General features: G+C 48.7%; 1 protein-coding gene across 1 annotated transcript in view; it reads right to left on the bottom strand.

The window, feature by feature from the left end:
* Positions 1-20,467, bottom strand: part of SLC37A2 (solute carrier family 37 member 2) — a 67,548-nt gene that overhangs the window by 25,717 nt on the left and 21,364 nt on the right. The window contains exons 7-12 of the mRNA XM_006035933.2: positions 15,658-15,824; positions 12,199-12,236; positions 9,029-9,190; positions 6,428-6,518; positions 5,337-5,399; positions 4,222-4,307 (exon numbers count right to left, since the gene is read on the bottom strand). Of these exons, the coding sequence (XP_006035995.1) occupies positions 4,222-4,307; positions 5,337-5,399; positions 6,428-6,518; positions 9,029-9,190; positions 12,199-12,236; positions 15,658-15,824 (607 nt within the window). The remainder of the gene's footprint in view (positions 1-4,221; positions 4,308-5,336; positions 5,400-6,427; positions 6,519-9,028; positions 9,191-12,198; positions 12,237-15,657; positions 15,825-20,467) is intronic.

Below are 20,467 nucleotides of genomic sequence, written 5' to 3'. Positions count from 1 at the left end.
GGTGTGGGCTCCGCCGGCTACGGGGAAGTGCTCCGCTCCCCCGCATCAGGGCCAGGGGCATATCCCGCAGTGTCCCGGAGCTGGCGGAGCCTCACTGGGGCAGGCAGCGGCTCCTCCTCAAGGTGAGGCAAGGCAGGGATGGAGGCTGGGGTGGGGGGCTGGCGCAGGCTCCGCCAGCTCCAGGGTAGTGCTCCACTCCCCAGCCCTGATGCTCCAGGCTCCGGCTCCAGCCTCTCCTGGTGCACGGCCTTGAAAAGGCTGTGTGCAGCTGCGCTTTTAGTTGTGAGCAACTGTGCACATGTGCACCTTAGAGGGAACCTTGGTGGCAGCGCAGAATTGTGCCCCCCCACTGCTGCCAGGCAGCACTGCATCATGGTAGTGCAGGGCTCCTGGCTGTGGCACCAAGCCTCCCAACCCTGCTCTGCCCAGGATGCACCAGGCCCCACCCCCTGGGCCACAGAGGCATACCTCGAGGTACCAGCGCTGCTTGTGAATGCTTCGATGTGAGGGCAACAGGGCAGAGAGCCCCGAGCCCACAGCAGGCAGCTTGCATCTCCCATGATGTCCCATGATGTTCTCATGGCAAAACTGGGGAACTGCAACCTCGACAACCTTGTGGTCCGATGGCTGAGGAATTGGCTCCATGGTCAGACCCAGAAAGTGGTAGTTGATGGAACTGAGTCAGCATTCCGTATGGTGACCAGTGGTGTCCCTCAGGGTTCAGTACTTGGACCTGTATTCTTTGATATACTCATTAACAATCTGGATTCAGGTGTGTCAGAAGCAGACTGCATAAGTTTTGCAGATGACACCAAACTACGGGGAAGCACTGTTACATCAGACGATAGGCTGGGGATTCAAGCTGACCTGGATAGTCTTGCAAGATGGGCAGATATAAACCTAATGACCTTCAACATAGAGAAATGCAAGGTGCTCCACCTCGGGAGAAAAAAACCCCACATCATACCTATAGGCTCAGGAGTGCTTCACTCACTAGTGCTACGTCCAAAAGAGACTTGGGGGGGTCACGACTGACCACAAAATGAATATGAGCCACCAATGCGATGCCGCAGCCGGCAAAGCAAACAAATTCCTGGCTTCCATCTACTGATGCATCTCAAACAAGACCCAAGTTGTCATTATCCCACTTTATTCAGCCTTGGTAAGGCTGGAGTACTGAATCCAATTCTGGGCTCCACACTTTAAAATGGAAGTAGAGAAGCTTGAGAGAGTCCAGAGGAAAGCCATGCACATAATCAGAGGTCAAGAGAGCAGGCCTTATGTGGAGAGACTGAGAGGCACAGGACTCTTCAGCTTGGAAAAGCATAGGCTCAGGGGGTACTTGGTGGCAGCCTATAAGTATATTGGGGTGTACACCAGGATCTAGGAGAATGTCTGTTCACCAGGGCTCCCCTAGGGAAAACAAGGTCCAACGGTCACAAATTGCTGGCAAACCATTTTAGACTGGACATAAAGAAGAACTTCTTTACCATCCAAGACTCCAGAGTCTGGAATAGACTCACCCCAGAAGTGGTGCAAGCACCTATTCTGGACATGTTCAAGATGTGTTTGGATGACTATCTTCCTGGGGTCATCTGACCCCGGCTGACTTCCTGCCCCTTGGGCAGGGCGTTGGACACTTGAGGCTCTCATACAGCCTGGGGTCATTACCAGCATCCCTCAGGGTAGCCTCAAGTTGGACATCTTCCTCGAGTTTTTGTGAGAGAGGGGGAGAGAGAGAGCTCTCTCCCCCCAATCTCCTTTTTCTCTTCCCCTCTCGGACTGGAGGGGGAGCTTTGTAATATTAATTAAAAACGCAGGATAGCTGAGAAGCAAATTGTATAAAATATCAATATATTGTAGAAGCAAATTGTATAATATATCAATATCACTCTTTTCTGCCTATGTAGGGGGTCGGACTTGATGATCTATTGAGGTCCCTTCTGACCCTAACATCTATGAATCTATGAATCTCATGAGGTCCCTTCCAGCTCTAATGTCTATGAAATCTATGAAAATCTGCACCCCCTGCCCCCACAGGCTCCACTCTGGCTGTGCTGCCCATGGGGGAGGGGGAGCAGAGCCAGGCTCTGCACTCTGCTTGGGTCACAGCAGCTGCTGCCTCTGATGGGTGGCAGCCAGGGCTCAAGCACTGCTGGGGGGGAAGCAGGGGGCTGCAGGCCCAGGTCCCTGCCCCTGTAGCCCTGGCAGCTGGGCTAAGGAGGGCGGGGGGCTGTGGGTCGTGAGTGAGCAGCACCCACAGGGCTGGGGGGAGGGGCTGTGGCTTGCCAGTGAGGGGCAGGGGTAGGGCACCAGCATATCAGGGCTTCTCAGTAGGGCTGTGCAAAGCTTCAGTCCCTGATTCGATTCAGCAAAGATACAGCCAGATTTGGTGGCCAAATCTCCGAATCTGAATTGGATCAGAGGACCCTTTAATCTTTCCAAATCAAATTGGAACCCTCCAAATCAATTCGGAAAGATTTGGAGATTCGGACATAGACACAACTTTAACTGTTTTTGCTACATACCTCTAGGTACCAGGCGCTAGGTACCAGGCGGCTGATGAATGCTGCAATGCTGGGGCAGATGGAGTGTCCCACAGGAGCGCTGGGGGCTCCCCAGCATGCTCGGCAGCAGACCCAGATGTGAACCAGAAGCACTTCTGGTCCACTTTCGGGTCCACCAGAGAGTGGAGACTGGTGCCTCCTCGATCTGGAGGGTCACCTGGGGTCCCCCCATAGCCGTGGTACTTCCAGTCCACTGCTGGGTTTGCTACTGAGCACATGGGCCCCCCCTCGCTCTTGTGGGACGCCCCAGTATTGGAGCATTCACAAGCTGCACTGGTACCTCGAGGTATGTAGAAAAAACATTTAAAGCTGTGTCTATGTCCGAATCGCTGATTCTCGTTGAATCTTCAGATTCGGATTAATCTAAATAGAATCAGGGATAGTGATGCGAATCAACTAATTGAATCACTGTCCTTGATTTGGGCCGAATCCGAATCCAAATCCAAATCCAAATCCAAATCACATAGGGCCTGTTTCACACACCCCTACTGCTCAGCACCTCAAAGTAGTTGCGGGGGGAGCAGCCATAGCTGGACCTACATTCTGGAGAGTGAAGTGGGCAGGGGGAGCTCTGATTTTCCATGATAAAATATTCAAAATCAAACACCAAAATATATAGGTATTTAGAATTTATTTTATTGTAATGTCTGGGGCACTGGTAAGCTTCCAAGTTGCTTTAAAATGGTAAATATATCAATAAAGCATTGTGTTCAACTGATATCTATATATATCTATATATCTAGATATAGATATAGATATATAGTCATTTTATTTTAAGTGCAGAAAAATGTGGATTTGGGGTTTTTTATTCAGAGAATTTGTGATTTTTAAAACAGAGAAAACCAGGATCCCTGATCAGATCACCCTCTTACCACTCCCCCCAGTCCCAGGCAGCCTCTTGCAGACTGGAGCTCTGCCAGCCAGCAAGAGGAACCCCGTGGTTTCCTGCATTTTTCTACTTTAAAGGGGAAAATCCAATTTTTTCTAAGTTTTTCAATGGCAAACAGAAAACCTGGATCCCCAGTGATTACCCACTGACAATGGAGCCAAGAGGGTTCCCCTGTATTCCTGGGAACTCCAGCTCTTTAAAAGGAGAAGGGAGGTCAATTTGCTCTTGTCTCATTCACCCTTCAATCCATTTAAAGGCAACTTTGGAGAAGTTCTACTGGAGCAGAAAGACAAAGGGAAAAGTTAGGTTCACAGTGACTATCTTAATGGGCATAACAAAAAATTAGTAAATCCAGGGCAGAACCAGGAAGCAGAAAGACCTGTGTCAAAAGGAAACCAAGGCTTAAGAGTTTGTAAGAAATAGGATGTGGACTAGACTCCCAGAGTTGGTGGAGGACCATCACTGCCCAAGTTAAAAAATGATGCAGGGATGAGCAGCAGAACAGAGTGCACTGGCTTTTTCTGGTCATTTATTTATCTTAGAGTCTAGAGCTACATCCAATCTAGGAACTGCTGCAGGGGGAGTTATTTATGAACAGCTGGATGTGCAAACTGTACTTCGCTCTCCTCATAGTTCAACTACAACCAACCACTCATCACAGGAAGCTGGAAACAGGAGGTGTATGTCTCTTGCCCTTTGAGTCACCCATATCAAGCTTTCATAATGAGGTGCCAGCAAATGTTTCTCCCCCATCCTAATACATACCATAGGAGCAGCTAGTATCAGCATCACACAGCACGTGGTGGCCCTGCCGCCAGTGTAGTCAGAAATGAGACCAGACAGGATGCCCCCTGCATAAGAAAGTCATATACTTCACATTCTCTAGTCAGAAAAGGGGCTTGTCCCAGTGCTGCAATCCTGCAATATTTCAGGAAGGGGTTCAGGGCCCTGGAGACAGGGATTTACCATCTAGTATTTTGACTTAAACCAGCAGGGACTTGGGAAGAGTTATAGACAGCTTGCTCACTGAGCCAGAAACCAGAGCAGAGACCAGATTTTTCTGCTCCGTGGTTTTGTTCAGGAACTGAACAGAAATTCTGTTCCTCAAACTTTTTCATGGGGCCGGGGGGGGTGGGGGGCAGCACACACACACACACAAAACTGCTCTTTGGCTTTGAGCTTATTTAACCCCTTTAAGGCTGCCTTTGTAAAGCCTTAAAATATGGGTCAATATTTAGAATGAAGAGAGCTGTTTAAAAAACAAAAAGAAACTTATGATTTTCTCTTTCAGCTAAAGTGATCTTCCAAACTCTGTCCCAATTTGCATATACTTTCTATTCCTCCCAAATTCAAGCTTTAGGTAAATTTACTATCGGTTATTAAAAAAAGTTCATTGGAACTAGGTAAAACTATTGTAAGCAGCAGAACTCTATAGAGTGTGCGTTCCACAAATAGTGACTCAATCAGCACAACACAACATGATATACTGCCCTTCTATTAGCACCCTGTCCACACACAAGCACATGCATGTCAGACATCAATTAAACTGAGAAACCCAGTGCCAGCCAGTTTTTTTCATATTGTGAAACTGAGGCAAACATCCCCATTAATTTTGGTGCCCAGTCAGAGAAACTGAGCCTGAGGGTTGCAGGCACTGGTCACTGCAACTGTAGCTAAGCTACTCAGACCCTCCAAAAAAAGACACGCTGGTGTGGCAGATGTTTGCAAGTCAAAAGGCCCCTCTTCCTAAAGAACTTGGGTTGGAGAGGAGACAGACCCTAGTTCTGAGTCCCAGCTTTGTGCTTTGGCCACAATCCATCATCCCAACCCACATTTTGCCCCCACCAGGGAAATATAAGCACATGCAAAGAGTTCCAGACCTAGAATGCCACCAGCATCAAAGAGTGTCGACAAGTCCCCAGCCTCCTTGGCACCAAAGTGAGCTGCAAGAAAATGACAAGGGTTCAAAAAAAGTTAAGAGCAAGTGCTTATTTAAAAAGGCATCTGGCAGAAGGGAATTCATTGGTGCTCTTCACAAATCCTTTGGGAACCAATGATTTCTCATGGGAACCCATGAGAACACCTCATTCACTAAAACCTAACTGGAAAGCACCTGCACCCTGACTGCTGGGACACACATAGGCAGCATGTAGGGGGGACATGTGCCCCCTGCCCCGAGATTGGCTGCTGCCGCCGCCGGCTTCTGCAGGCAGTTGCTGGTCACCATCCCCACCGCCGCCGGCTTCTGCAGACAGTCATCAAACCCCACTGCCGGCTTCTGCGGATGGACGCCAAATGCTGAACACCGCTCGCTGCTGCTGCCGACACTGCCACCAGTTTCTGAAGGTGGTTGCCGAACGCCACTTACTGCCAATGACACTGCCACTGGCTTCTGTAGGCAGTTGCCAATCGTCGTTTGCTGACACCAATACCACCGCCGGCTTCTGCGGGCAGTCGCCAATCATTGCCCATAATCCCCCTGCCCTCCCCGTCCCCAATGCCACCGCCAGCTTCTGTGGGCAGCCGCCACTCATCACCCCACTGCCAATGCCGCTTCCCACACATTGTGCGCCCCTAGTCTTGGGAGACACCAGTCATTCATGGGGAAACAGGAGACTCTTGGTCAGTTTGAACTTATATTTGCATGTGAATCCAATGGACTTGCCCAGCACTATTAAAGGGCATTAATGAACATGGCTGAATATGAAGCATGCATGTGTCATAATGACAGCTCACTTATTTCCCACCTCATTGTGATCCCAAGACACTCCAGAACCAGAGTTGGGTTTCCTCAAAAAAACAAAACAAAATAGGAAGATCTAAGTGGATGCAATCCTTTCTACTTCCTAGAGTTTACAAACAAGGTCCCTCTAGGGGAGGCACTGCATATTCTTGCATGTAACAGAGGTCTCCAACTTGAGCACACACACAGAATATTTAGATAGGATATTTGAAGCTTCCTGAAACTTACCAACATTCACAATGTAGAGAGGCAGCCAGTACAGGAAAGTGTAGCTGACCAGCTTTGCAAACAACAGGCAGAGTGAGAACTCTACCACGCCCTGGGGAAGAAAAAGGGAAACAAAAATATCAGCCAGCATGAAATCCCAAGTCAGATAGCATTGCTCAGACCTCATTGTATTCCCTTTCATTTGCTTCTATCCCTAATGTCATTTGTCAGGCACATTAGGGATGCCACAATGTTCATTAAAACTCATGTTGGATTGAAAGGACACAGCATTTTCTGGGCTCTAGATACAAGGGAAACAGAGCAGATATAGCACCACAAATGCTGAGGGGATGCCATTGACCGTACCTGCCAAAAGGATTACTAAGTTTTATATAGAGAGCAAGATCCTAAGGGAGCCATTGTTGTATTGGTCTGAAGTACCATGCCCACACACTTCACTGCCCATCATTAATGAACACAGCATTCTGAGAATTCCCAAGACAACAAACAACCAAGAGCATATAAGCTGGATCCCCCAGTGTCCTTGACCATGTAGGTTTGGCACTGACTTAGTTTTAGCTTTATACACAACATTATGCAGGCTCTGTGGAACGTTTGTCTACAATGTCTGCAGTACTGGATGATGGAACAGACATGGCAGTGCATCATACAGGATATGTGAAAGCCAGCAAAAGCAAGACTAGATCATAAGACATAGGAATCACAGAGCCTTTACTGTCCCAACCATTCCTGGACATGCTAAAGAACATATCTCACCACTGATCTACTTAGAAATAAAGGATCATGCTCTGGATCCGATACTGACAAGTACAGAGGAACTGGTGCAGAACAAAGAGAAGATGATAAGAGCCATGCAAGAATGAAGGACTTGAAAAACATGAGATCAACTCAGATATATGCATATGTATGTGTACTCAAGGAAGAGAATGGTTTCAAGAGATGGGACACACAGAAAGAGAAGTGAAAGGCCTTTTAGCATACAAAGGCCATGAAGCTGTCCTAGCTGCTGAATGTGGGAATAGAAAAGAAACTTTTATAAATGCATAAAGGAGGATATAAGCTAGGAGGAGAGTGTCAGAGTATGAGCAGCACAGAAACAACCAGTGCTGTGACTTCAGAGATGTGTTGCTTAATACTTAGCTTCAACAAGAGCACTAGACAAAGGCTTAAGTACTGCCTTACCTATGGTATAATGGTTAGAGTACTATGCTGGGAAGTCATGCAAGTATAAATCTGAATACCTTGTAGGCAAGGGAGGCACGGGGGGAGGAAGACTAGAAGTCACATCCTCTGCTTCCAGAGTATCTGAACCACTCAGCTCTTGGAGCTACAATATGGGTAGGTCCTTTTCCTTCTTCCAAGACTTAAAAAAGTTCACTTACTTGCCCAGCTTAGTTCACAGTTCAAGGTAAGTGCCAAAAATGCCCAGGCACATGGCTAGAAAACAGCCACATAGGCACAAAAAGGGAGCTGTATGTATTATGACTGGTGTAAAGGCACTCCTGGGCTGGGTGATACAGAGCTGCCATCCAGCTAGACTAGCTTACATAGGCTAAATTGATCTAATCCATGTAGGAGGCAGAAAGGTCCATTCCCTTCCGGCACCAATGATTTCACTGGTCAGTATTTCATCATTAATTGATGACTTGGGCGAAAGATGAAGCTAACCCTTTCCATGTGCACATCCCCATGGGCGACTGGTGCCTCCTGACAACTGCTGACTGAAGGGAAGGGGGCATCCCCCAGTGGCCAATTGCCAACCCTGGAAGCACCAGCAGCAAAACTGGAAGTGCTGCCAGCACTTCTCAAGGGAAGCGCTGGCCAGCGCTCTCTACTCCCTGGCCAGCAAGGGCCAGTCTCAAGGGGGGCACAGTGTCCCCTCTACACATTGCCTATGCGCATCTCATGAGTCACACCCCCTCTCTTGGTTCATAGATGTTAGGGTCGGAAGGGACCTCAGTATGTCAGACTCTGACCCCCTGCCCTGGGCAGGAAAGCGTGCTGGGGTCATATGACCCCAATCAGGTGCTTAGATGACCCCAGCTAGGTGCTTGTCTAGTCTCCTCTTGAATACCCCCAGGGTAGGGGAGAGCACCACCTCCCTTGGAAGTCTATTCCAGATTCTGGCAACCCTCACTGTGAAGAAGGTTTTTCTAATGTCCAACCTAAATCTGTGGCCATTGTTCCTAGTTACTCCAGGAGGTGCCCTAGTAAACAGAGCATCTCCTATTCCCTGCTGCCCTCCCCTGATAAATTTATAGGCAGCCACAAGATCACCTCTCAGCCTTCTCTTGTGAAGGCTTAAGAGATCTAGGTCCCTCAGTCTCTCCTTGTATGGCCTCTCCTGCAGGCCTCTGACCATAAGTGTGGCCCTCCTCTGAACCCTTTTAAGATTCTCTGCATCCCTCTTCAAGTGCGGCGCCCAAAATTGGACGCTGTACTCCAACTGCAGTTTAACCAGTGCCGGATTACTTAGGTAATGCCAGTTCACAGCAAGTGGCATCCAATATCCTGTGGAACAATTGCCCTCTGCATTACACCATCATAGCTCTGCCCCTTAGAACAGCTACAACACATCTGCAGCATGGCACTGCTACTCACAGGGATCCTGAGGGCTCCAAGGAAGCTGATAGCTTCAGGATGTTCAGCTCGTTCTTTGGGACTCTCCGCGGACTCCACTGTGCTCTCTTGAGTATGGCTGGAGGCAGCATGATTCCCATCAGCAGCAAACATCCCTGCAGGGTCTTTCTCCTCTGATTCCACCTGAAATGGTATTTACACAGAGGTTTAGGTTCAGACAGCTACAGTTGAAACCTACCCCACTCTGACCAGTCATGGCTACAGAGTCATTCATCCCTTAGCTCAGGGTTCAGCAACTTTTTGCTGCCATGGTTTGGAGCTTGTGACCTGGCCCGCTACTGTGGGGTGCAAGCTTTGAGCCCCGTGGAGAGTTCAAGCCACTTTTGCTTACCTTCATTAAAGATACCATTGCCACAGAGAGGCCAGATAAGTATATGCATGAGAGCAGCAAAAAGAACTGCAGAGGAAGATGCTGTGGAGGGGGCAGGTAAGCGATTCAACATAGATATATTCCACTCTATCCCCTGCATTGCCCTGGGCCAGGCTGAACCTTCCCAGACTGGATCCAACTGCTCTGCAAGTTGAGTCCAGGCCTTGGGCTGTAGGTTGCCAATCCCCGCTTTAGCTGCCAGGTGGTTAGCACAGTGCTGTCTGAGCTTACTATCCAAGATAACATGGGGGAATCCTGAGTAGCCATTTGGTTCTGTATGGCTAGCCTGCTGTGAAAAGCTCTGGCATAAGAGACTCACACTCAGGGTACATCTTCACCACAACAGCAACCTGCCCTGGCTGGGCTGTTCCTGTCCATCCACTCACTGATGTACTTCCATATTTAGCACAAACAAGGGATTGGCTTGGGGGTTCTGCTCCTAGCAGCAGCTCTCAACTACAGTGGAGACTGGAATCATGAAAGCAGCTATAGAGGGACACCCCAAAGTGGGCCCACTTGCATACTTTTGGGTTTGGGCTTTGTAGGCAAGAGTGAATGGGTATGGGGAGCTTGGGGAAACCCAGCTGGGATACACCATTGCCATGTGGTAGACAGGCTCTTAAGGTCCTCATTCCTACAGCCTCACCATTATGTCAGACTCAATGTAAACAGGGAGACACTCCCCCGCAAACTCTTTCTGGCATCATGGTTAAGTGCTTGGTTTTCTTTTCAAAGATTAATTGATGCTATGACACTGGAGCCTACAGAGAGCTTGAAAGCACCACCATGCAAGGGAGGTTTTTGTTTTGTTTTTATTTATTTAAATTTGTATCCGAGGCCAAATTAGCCAAAACTAATTCCAGATCCCAGAGTCCAGAACCAGAAGTGGCCCTACTACTGGCAAACATCCTCCACCCACACCTGGGGCTTCAGATGTTTCCAAAACCTTTGGTGGGCATCCTACTTGCAGGCCCAAGCCCAGAGACTTGGGGTTTGGATGCCCCTGAGCTTTGCTTGCCCTTAGCCATAAAGCCCTCAGAGCAAGCAAGGGAGGAGACTCTCATTTTCATAAACTGGGCTTAAAGTCACTGCACCTCGGCAGGTGCTGAACCATGCCAGAAGAGCAGTTCTCCTGTGAAGTGGCTCAGGAAAACTGCCTTCTTGGACACAGATACGTGATATTTCCCCTGCCAAGTTAAGAAGCCACTACACTTGATCTGAGCCTTCAAGAGGCTGAGAGTGAGGTACTTCATTTATTTCAACACATTTAACTCAAAGCAAGTGCTAGAGGAATTGAGGGGGAGGGGTGGAGCCCTGCCACCACCTACAAGCAGGAGTGTGTTTGGGGGTGGGCAGAGTGGGGGAAGAGGAGCAAACTTTACCCCCATTAATTCAGCATGACACACTTCTACAAAGTCCACATAGTTTGGAGACAGACCCCAGCCCACTTGAAGAGGGATAGATGATCTCTACGTCTGCTCATAGAAGATTCTAATCACATTGGAATGGGGAAACCAGCTGATGATGAACTAAGATAGCCCCAAGGAAGGGAAAAGACACAGGGAAAAGGCAAATAGGCCCATGCCAAGGATCCCAGATTACCCCAACCTGGGTGCAAGAAAGGGATAGAACTAAGGTTTGTCTACATGAAAAAGATTTGTTAGCAGAATTACAGTATGGTTCTAAAATTATGCCATTATAGTCCTGCCAGCAAGTTTCCATCTAAACTGGGCCAAATACTGCTGCTGTTACGTCCCAAATGAAGCACATGAAAAGGTACACCAGAGTCCAGTACTGAAAAGGAGGGTATGATCAGACCCGAGCCTAGCAGGGTGCAGGGCCCAAGGTAAATCAGCCTGTGCGGGGCCACCTTAATACTGCGTGGGGCCATGGTGCCCCTGCAAAAGAAGGGGGAGGAGGGGTGTCTCTGTGCTTCTTCCGCAATACGGGGCTGAGCTGCCAGCTCTAGGTGAGCCCTGCAGGAGGGGCCGCAGTGCTCTGCCCTGCTCTGCGGGGGCCCTTCCAAAGCACGGGGCCCAAGGTGGTCACCCCGATTCACCATACCGTAGAGACAGCTCTGGGAATGATCAACCATGAGCTTTTACGAGGCAAGTTACATCTGGCTCCAGCCATGGCTGTGAATCTCAGGGAGATCAAATAGCGTGCAAGAGAAAACAGACTGTGCTATAAAAAAAATGGGTCACAGAAACAAGACAGACCTAAAAAAATGCATTTTGAATCATGATGGCAACTGAAAAGATTTTGCTAGAAATGTCCCCACTCCCAGGGACCAGTCCCTTTATATCAGCCATCTGCTGTGCACATTATTTGTCACTCCTTCACTCTGGGCTCATCATAAATTTTTAGCTATTTTACCCCAACCCCCACCCCACCATCACTAATTAAGAAGTTAGATAGCCTAGGGCCAAGAACTGATCTCCCAAGACCCCTCCAGGAGCACCCCTCCTCAGTGAAGAGTCTCCATTTAGTTCGTTTGAGACTTCTCATTAGCCAGTTTGATACATTTATGTTACATTTTACTCAATTCAGATGCTAGAATGCTATTGAAATGTTGTGTAGCAGAGGACTTGTGCAAGACAAGACTGAAATTACAAGTTAAACACAAATGTTGTGATATCACACTAGAAAAAGAACCGAAAAGGGCATTCAAGCTAGACACTTTCTGTTTTCTTTAATGATAAACAACACAGGTTTAAGGAAATTCTGCTCTGACCTAAGGGCTTAGAAGGATGTTACTTACATGGTGAAGAGGAGGACTGCAATCAACATCTTCAGGATCTGAAGGAGAGAGGGAGATGTCATGGGACAGCCATGTAATAGTGTCAGTGCAGTGTTATCAGTGAGGCTGGTCACATTGGTGTATGAGCAACAATAGGTTGGAAGACCAAATGAAAACAAGTCAACAGGTTACAGGGCATGCTGTATGCTTGCTACAGCTGGACTGGTTCTATGCATTAACTCAAGAGACCCACCTCATTTCTTGCTGCTATGAAAAAGCCAGTTCAAACCTTTACATTTACTTTACCCCAGCATTTCATGCTACAAAATGAAAACATTCAGTTTTGGCAATTTGAAAAGCAAGTCTAAGATTAGGGGTATAGGTTGTAGCTGTGTTGGTCCAATGACATAAGCAGACAAGGTTCTTTGGTTAAATCCAATATCTTTTATTAGACCAACTCAAACAGTTAGAAAAGTTCTTCTTTGCAAGCTTTCGGGCACAATCACCCTTCAGTCAGGCAGAAGAATCTGAAAATGGTCTGTGCTCTTCCTGGATGGAGTAGTAAAGCAGCCAGAGGCCACGTGTATGCAGAAAAGGCAGTCAGTTAAAATGTAAACTGGGTTGGTCAATAGGCGAGAGACAGGTGTGGGGTGGAAGAGCACAGACCATCTGCAGGCACTTCCTCTGGCTGACGAAGGGGGATTGTGCCCGAAAGCTTGCAAAGAAGAATTTTTCCAACTATCTGAGTAAGTCCAAGATTAGAAAACAGTATCAGAAGCCTAGGGCTCAGATGCACCTCTTGGTAAAGATTGCTTTGGAGACCAGAAGGCATTTTCTGGAGTGAATTAGACTAGAACAGTGGTTCCAAACCTTTTCTGTATGAGGACCCATTTTTAAACATCAGTGCCCAGTCCTGAACCAGGGCCCCGTACTCCAGACCCGCTGCCCCCAGCCCCTCCTGTGTGGGGGGCAGGGGATGGGTGTGTGGGGCCCCAAGCTGCCCCTCGCAGGCTGGAACTCTGCCAGCCTGCAAGGGAAAAGCCACAGCTTCCCTGTTTTTCTCTCATTTCATTTCCATTATCCAAATGCAAAGAATGGAAGAATGGAGTTGGGCTTGACTTTTCAGAAAAATATGATTTAGGCCTACCCATGTGCCCAGCAGAAGCAGATTTATATGTAATAAAAGAACATTGATGAGAGACAAAAAGCAGTACATTCATTCCCTTCTTACTGCTGGCTAAAAGCAGAGACAACTCATATCAGGTTTAGAGAGCAAGAGGCTGGCTAAGCTAAACAGGTGAATCATTTTTTACCACTAGGTGGCAAAAGCAGTCTGTTGTTTCCAACAAGCCCTCAGACTAAGGATTAATGTACTCCACACAGCAAGGAATTCAGATACAGATGTGCATCTAATGGGATTTACAAGAACACCCAGACTGGGGGCACAGCAGTCCCAGCTGACCTTCAAGCTGGTCCTTTATACTTCCTTCCCCTTACCTTCCACTCCATTTACTAGCACTCTGATGTTAGTACCTGATTAAATAGACTGTTGCTTACAAAAAACTTACGAATCTTTTAATTGATCTTGTCTATAAGGTCCAATGCTGCCTTGCATTCTGCCTAACATTTTCTAGTTCGGTGGTACTTAGCCTTTTTAGTTGCAGGGCACTCCTCCACAACTTTTTTGGCGACACCCCAAAACCACTGCTTGAAAACCACTGAACTATTGTCATGTGCTCCATGTGTTTCCTATGGGAAGTGCTTCAGAAGAGGCACAAAGGGGCCATGAAAAACCTTCCTCAATTGAAAGGGGGAGTTGGACATGACTGACCAAAATTTATCTTTGAACAACCCAGTCTTAAAATCAATAATGTTCTTTCCTGCCCTGAAGCACTTCAGGACTCCTCTCTAACCAGGCTTCTGATTTGAACTGAGCAGCATTGAAGAATTAGAGGCAATCTTTTATTTTTTTCTGAAAACTGCTACAGTGACTTTGACCAGATTAATAAAAGCCCTTATTGAATCTGGGATACTAGGTCTCTAGCTCTGCCTGTGAATGGTAGACGGTATCTGTTTGGGGAGTCAATACAGTTATTTTTAATTTCCTGTGATTTATCTCCATATGAATCTCTTTCAATTACACTGCATGGCTCCTCCGGATCAATATCTGCTGCTTCAGTTTATCCCACTAGTCCTGAGCCAGGGTGCTGCTGCTACCACCACACCAAGTGAAAGTACCCCATGCATCTGCTACATAGCCAGACTGGGAAGGCAGTAGCACACAAGCTCTCCTGCCTTCATTAAGGCTCTCTAATCAGCCTAAAGCAGCAGGAGAGCTGGTGGGTGCGGCAGTCCTTCTTGAGCCAAACCACAAGGCATCTCCCAGAAAGAGGCCTATGAGACAGGTGGAACTGTCCCACATACAGCCCCTCCCTCCCTCCCCCCCAACATATCCTATTGTGTCTCGCTCCCAACCTTGTGGGCCAAAGGGCCCAGCCCAGCCAGCAGCAGCTTCCACACGGGGCAACTGCTGCTGCTGCAGCCAACCCGGGGGCACCTACTTGGCTTCCCTATGCTCTGCTCACTCCAGGCAGCAGGTAGCAAGGGTAAGCTGGAGTGTGGGGTTGGGGCTGGCAGCAGTGCAGAGCCTGCGCCCAGAGAGAGGGCAGCAACAGTGCGGAGCCCGGGTGGGCAGTGTATGGGTGTGAGAAATGGTGGGGGAAGGTATAGGGAACCCCCCAACACTTCCTCCATGGCATACAGTCTGGCAGGGAGCAGCGGCAGAACTGCATATCACAGCCAGGAGCACAGCCCTCCACTGGGCCATCTGTATTGCCAGTGCTTCTGCGCACTTGCATAGCACAAAAGGGAAGCCCCAGGTGCTGGAGCCGGCTGCCTTCCCTGCCCCAGTGGGCTTCCCTCCTGTGCCGCACAAGTGCGGGGAGCACCAGTGATGGACGACCCAGCAGGGGGCTGCGTTCCTCACTGAGATGTGCAGCACTGGCTGGAGCCAGGCACCAGCGCCCCAGCCTGCTGTTGCACCATGAGGGGAGTGTGTGCAGGTGGAGGTGGGGGCTCCCCACTCCCCTCCCTCCCTCCCTCACACCCCACACACCCACACCCTGCCCCCACAACTCCTCACCTATGCATAACCCACCACACACCCCCACTTCCTACTCACATACCCCTCCCCACCAGACACACACACACACCACCCCACGTGAACATATGTTATAGTAGGTGTTTGACTTTTAGTGTATGGATTTGTTTTTTTTTCTGGTTCTGGGGAGCAAGGGGAGGGACTTCCAGTGGCAAAGATCAGGGGTTAGGGATGGGACGTCCAGTCCCAAGATGGCAACCAGGGGATAGGACAACTGTCAAGGGGCAGGGCTACACATGCGGCCCTCAAAAGCTCACCAAACCTCATTAAGTGGCCCTCCACCCAAAATTGCCTGCCCCCGGTCTAGAAATCACACTCACATTCAATGAGGAAGAAGAAGCAGATGACTCCCATGGCTGTTATGATGATTCCGGGTACAATGAACGATAGGCCCCAGTCTGACGCGACCCACACTCCAGCAATCAAGGACCCCAGGATATTCCCCACAGATGTATGAGAATTCCAGATGCCCATGATCAGACCTCTCCTGATTAAAGGAAGAACAAAACCATTTGTTCAGTAGTTTTAGTGTTATCAATGGCACTGACTGTTTGGGGAGATTTTAATGGCTAAGATAGTTGCCTTTCCAGTTGGTTGCCAACATTGTACCATTCCTTCTATCCCTAGATCATGCCAGCACTCTGGCAGCAGAGCTGTATTTGACAGGATTCCTTGCAGACCTTGCTTTTGTTTTTCTGGGCTCACTGGGTGTAGGTAGATATTGTATCCATGACTCGAGTAGAGAAGAATTTGGCAAAGCTGAGCAACAGCTCCCTTTCACCAGAAACTGGACTGAGGCAAGGCTTAAACCAGGAAGGGTTATAAGAGAATTGTTGCTGCATATATTTTTTTGCCTATGAGAAAGTACTCATGGAATTTAGGAACTGCCCTTGACTCACACTCTCTTTCTCAATGTAAGGGCATACAGCAACACAAGAAGGTCTACCCACACTACTTCCAAAAAGCTGATGTAAAGGGCCAGCAGCTCCTAATCAACAACTTTATGTAGGCAGCCCTGCTCTTATATAGGGTTACAGTTAAAATGATAATCACAGAAAAAGCAACCAAAGTCTGTTCATTTAAATTAGAGAAACAACCATACAGGAAGGCTGTACAGGCAGTGGCATCTGTAAAGCAGGCCTGTATGGACAATGATGCAATAAGGGGATGCAAGAAGAAGGCACCTGATGAATAGAACCATGATGCCCAGGTTGGACTGTAGCGAGATGGCAGAATTTTAGATTCCAAAGGGATCATTCAAAATAACTGGCTACCAAAATGAACAAGAAGGCCTTAAGGATGGGGCTATGCTTTGTATGAGCAGAAAGATGGTGTTGTGTTCTGCAACAGACAGGACTTAAAGAAGGGACATGCAAGAGGAAGATCTGGACGCAGACAACAGCAGCAAATACAGGAAACATACCATATTTACTCAATTCCAAGATGAGGCTTTCCCCTGCAATTGGCATGACAGAAAAGGTACCTTGTCTTCTAATCACATACAAGGAAATCTCACTAAATACATTGTCTATCATTAAACTGTTGCCAAAGCAGACTGTGCTTGGCAATCGAAATCAACTGTGAAGTACTGCCAACAGCCAACACTGAGTATGACTATAAAACACTTTTTGCGGGAAAGAGCGAAATACATACGTACATACACACACACACACACACACACACACACACCTCTACATTGGCAGGCCTGTCTCATGACCAGTCCAGTTCAATTGACATTTCCTAACACACATACACCATCAAAGTCCTCCTACAACAGCTGCACCCATGTATCCATCTTTTTTATCCATTACAATCGCGCCAAATCACCTCGGTTCCCTCTACCTCCCCCTTCCCTTCCCAGCCCCAAGTCTTCCGTTTCCATCCCCAGTCCATATTGTCTTCATCATCCCCTTCTCCCCTGTTGTCCTTACTGCTCACCCCCTCTTTGTCACTGTCCTCATCATCTTCCTCCCCCCTGATGTCTTCTCTGGGGGTCCTATTCTTAAACAGTCTTTGCCAGTTTCTTGTCTTCCATATGATTTCTGCCATCTCCTCCCTGTTGTCTTCCACTGCCTTTTTGTAGCATAACTGCATCTCACTCAGTCCTCAACTGGCAGATTTGTGTGTCTGTACATAAGCAGGTTCCTGGACTTCCACAGGATGTTTCTGAAGCAGGAGATGAACAGGTTGAAGCAGGCTGTCAGGATCCCTTGCTGTTTGGTTAGCTGTCCAAACAGTGCCATCTTTCTGGTCAGGGTGTTGACCCCTGGTCACCATCATGAGGAGTAAGATTACTCTCCTTCACACCTCCCTAGCATATGGTTAGTACCAGAGGAGTTGGTCAACTGTTTCCGCTTTCCAGAGGCAGGTTTGCCTGGGGCAGTTTGGTGTACCTTCCTGCCCATCTCCATTTCTCAGTGCCTGCACGGTGGGCTACCTGCCAGTTCAAGTCTCTGTGTTCCTTCTGCAGGTCCTGTGGAAGACTCGCTCCCCACACAGTCTTGCTGCTGTCACCAGGGCACACATCCACGGTTGACCTCTTGTCCCTTGCTTTTACCACCTCCTGTATCTTACGGTGGTTTTTCAGGGTTATTTATTGGGCCATTTTTTTTTTTCAGCTTGTATTTGTTCCAGATTTGTTCCAAGATGTTATAGAACCACAGCAGTTCCCAGATCCAAAAGTGCATATTAGGTGGTGCATATATCTCCCAGCTGTGCTGAATAAGTACAATGCACATTTTTTTTTTGCAAAAATATATTTTCATAGATATATCTATATAATCGCACTACCTCTACCAAATTGTCCTGTTGCTACTATGGGTCACTTGACAGTCCAAAGCACATCACTGCCATTACATCATACACATTCCCACCACAATATCCTCACCAGCACCCACGTTCCTGCATGTCTGCTCAGTGTCCATCACCATTGTGCAAGGATAGGTTAGTGCTACCCATCAGAATAAGTCATATGCTAGTGCCCATTAAGTGCAATACCCATCACTGCAGACTCTTTTCTAGCCATGGCGAGCCACTAAGACAAGTGGTCCCAAGTGCCGCAGCAGGTTCCCTGCAACTATTTCATGAAGCAGGCTGTTCTGTAGTCCTCCCCAACTGCTAGGTTGCAAATCTGGCTTGTGTAGTTGGCCCAGAGGAACAACTGGACAACCGGTATTCCTTAGGTCCCAGTCTTTTTTTGTCTTATACAGCTCAGTCCCCACAACCTTCTCTCATCTGGTGCCCCAGAAGATGATGCAAATGGCCCTTTGGATTCTACAGACGATTTTCTCTAAGGGAGGGTGTGGCAGGACACTGTTGGTGCCTGCCACTTTAAGAACAGAGCCAAGCAGCCAGCAGGTGCTTGATTGCGGCAGCCATTTTAGATCTCTGGCCGCCTAATTAAACAGAGCAGTTACCGGTTGGCAGGCCAGGCAGTAACACTGCCTGGCTGCAAGGCTGAATGCAACACCTGGGAGGTAAGGGCAGGAGCTGTAGGGGATGGTTTGGAGGCTCCTGGTCCTGGGCATGACCTAAAACTTCACCCTGCTAGGAGTGGGTGGCCTGGTGGGGTTCCCAGGAAATGCCAGGCCAGTTATCACCCTGATCAAAGGTGGGTAGGAGTGCCTTAACCCCAGCCCTCACCTTCGGGTGGGTCATTTAACATTGGAGGTAGTTGGGGCCTGGCACGGCTGCTGCCACCTGAGCCTTGTGGGGTGCAAGACCCTGAGGAGCAAGAGTCGGGGCCAGGCATGGCTGCAGCCACCTGAACCCATGTGGAGTGCAAGACCCAAGGAGATGAGGAGCCCCAGTGCGGGTTGAGATGCAGAGCCCTAGTGAGGAGGCAGCCCCAGTGAGGGGCGGAGATGTGGAGCCCCAGTGAGGGGGTGGAGGTAGAACCCCAGTGAAAGGGGGGAAAACCTAGAGGGCTGGGAGTCCAGTATGTATGTGGGTAAAGGTATAGAGTTACCCTGGAAGGGGCCAGGGTAAGTTTACACCCAGTCGGGTAATTGGCTGGCCACTACCTCGGTGAGGGTCACAGGAGAGGCCCAAAAGATGGTACGTCTGCCACCCAAGGTATGAGATAGCTAAAGCCTATGGCCTAAGGGGCCTGCCCCAAGAGGAAGCAAGGCAGTACAAGTTGTCGAGGCATGAAAGAGACCCTGTGAGAGGGGGTGGAGTGTGAGAGGCCCTAGTGAGAGGAGGGCAGTATGAATGTGTGTGTGTCTGAGGCCTGACAACAAGGGCTAAGCTTGGTCTGGCTGTAAGCCAGGAGCATTGTCATCTGGATACCATCTGCAAGACTTGGGCTGCCGCATACAGGAGGAACGAAGCCACAGATAGTGCCCCCTGGCATCGGGGCAAGAATGGGCAGCCTCCTGCCTAATTAACAACATAATTATGTAACAACAAGGTGTTGCAGGAGAGAGAGAGAGGTGGATGGTGTGCCCAGAGGCAGGTGGGGAAACCAGCACTGTGGCTGGCCAGGGAGAACCCCACTTTGCCACAGAGGGAAAGACCAGTACAGTATACAAAAGCACCAGTAGCAACACCACCGTCATGAGCATCATGTGCCCCGCCCATCAACCCGTTGCACAAGTTCCACAGTGCCAGTTTCTGTCTGGCTGAGGCCACAGTCTTTTCCCACATTTTCTGTCCTTTCAGCAAATTCATCCAAGACACTGCTCTCTCTGTCACCTTCTCTCTCAGCCTGACGCATATGACTAGTGAGGCCCTGGCCTCCACTAGGTGAAGCTGGATCAGGTTGCTCTGTGCCTCAACTGCAAACGTGTGCTAGGCTGAGGGAGAAGGCAACAAGAGAGAGCAATGTCATGGATCACCATGGCTTGAATTATGTTGATTATGGTAAGGCCCAGTCCACTAAACTGTAGGTGTTAAATCATGAGCCTTTCATCTTTCAACTAAGACCATGTACCAGTTGGCCTCTTGTCAGCTAAGATCAAGCACAGTTCTTTTTCTGAGCTACATTGGTCTGTTCCTTGGGCCAAGATCACCTTGAACAGCACTGTGTAGCAGACCCATCCAATGTACTGCAGACATTATCCCCTGTAAGAGTCTATTATAGCTTCCCAATGGAAGGATCTCGGCTACATACCTTTTTTATGGAAATGG

The sequence above is a fragment of the Alligator sinensis genome, unplaced genomic scaffold, assembly GCF_000455745.1.
Source record: "Alligator sinensis unplaced genomic scaffold, ASM45574v1 scaffold625_1, whole genome shotgun sequence".
NCBI classification, from domain to species: Eukaryota; Metazoa; Chordata; order Crocodylia; family Alligatoridae; genus Alligator; species Alligator sinensis.
This window is presented reverse-complemented; position numbering and strand designations above follow the sequence as displayed.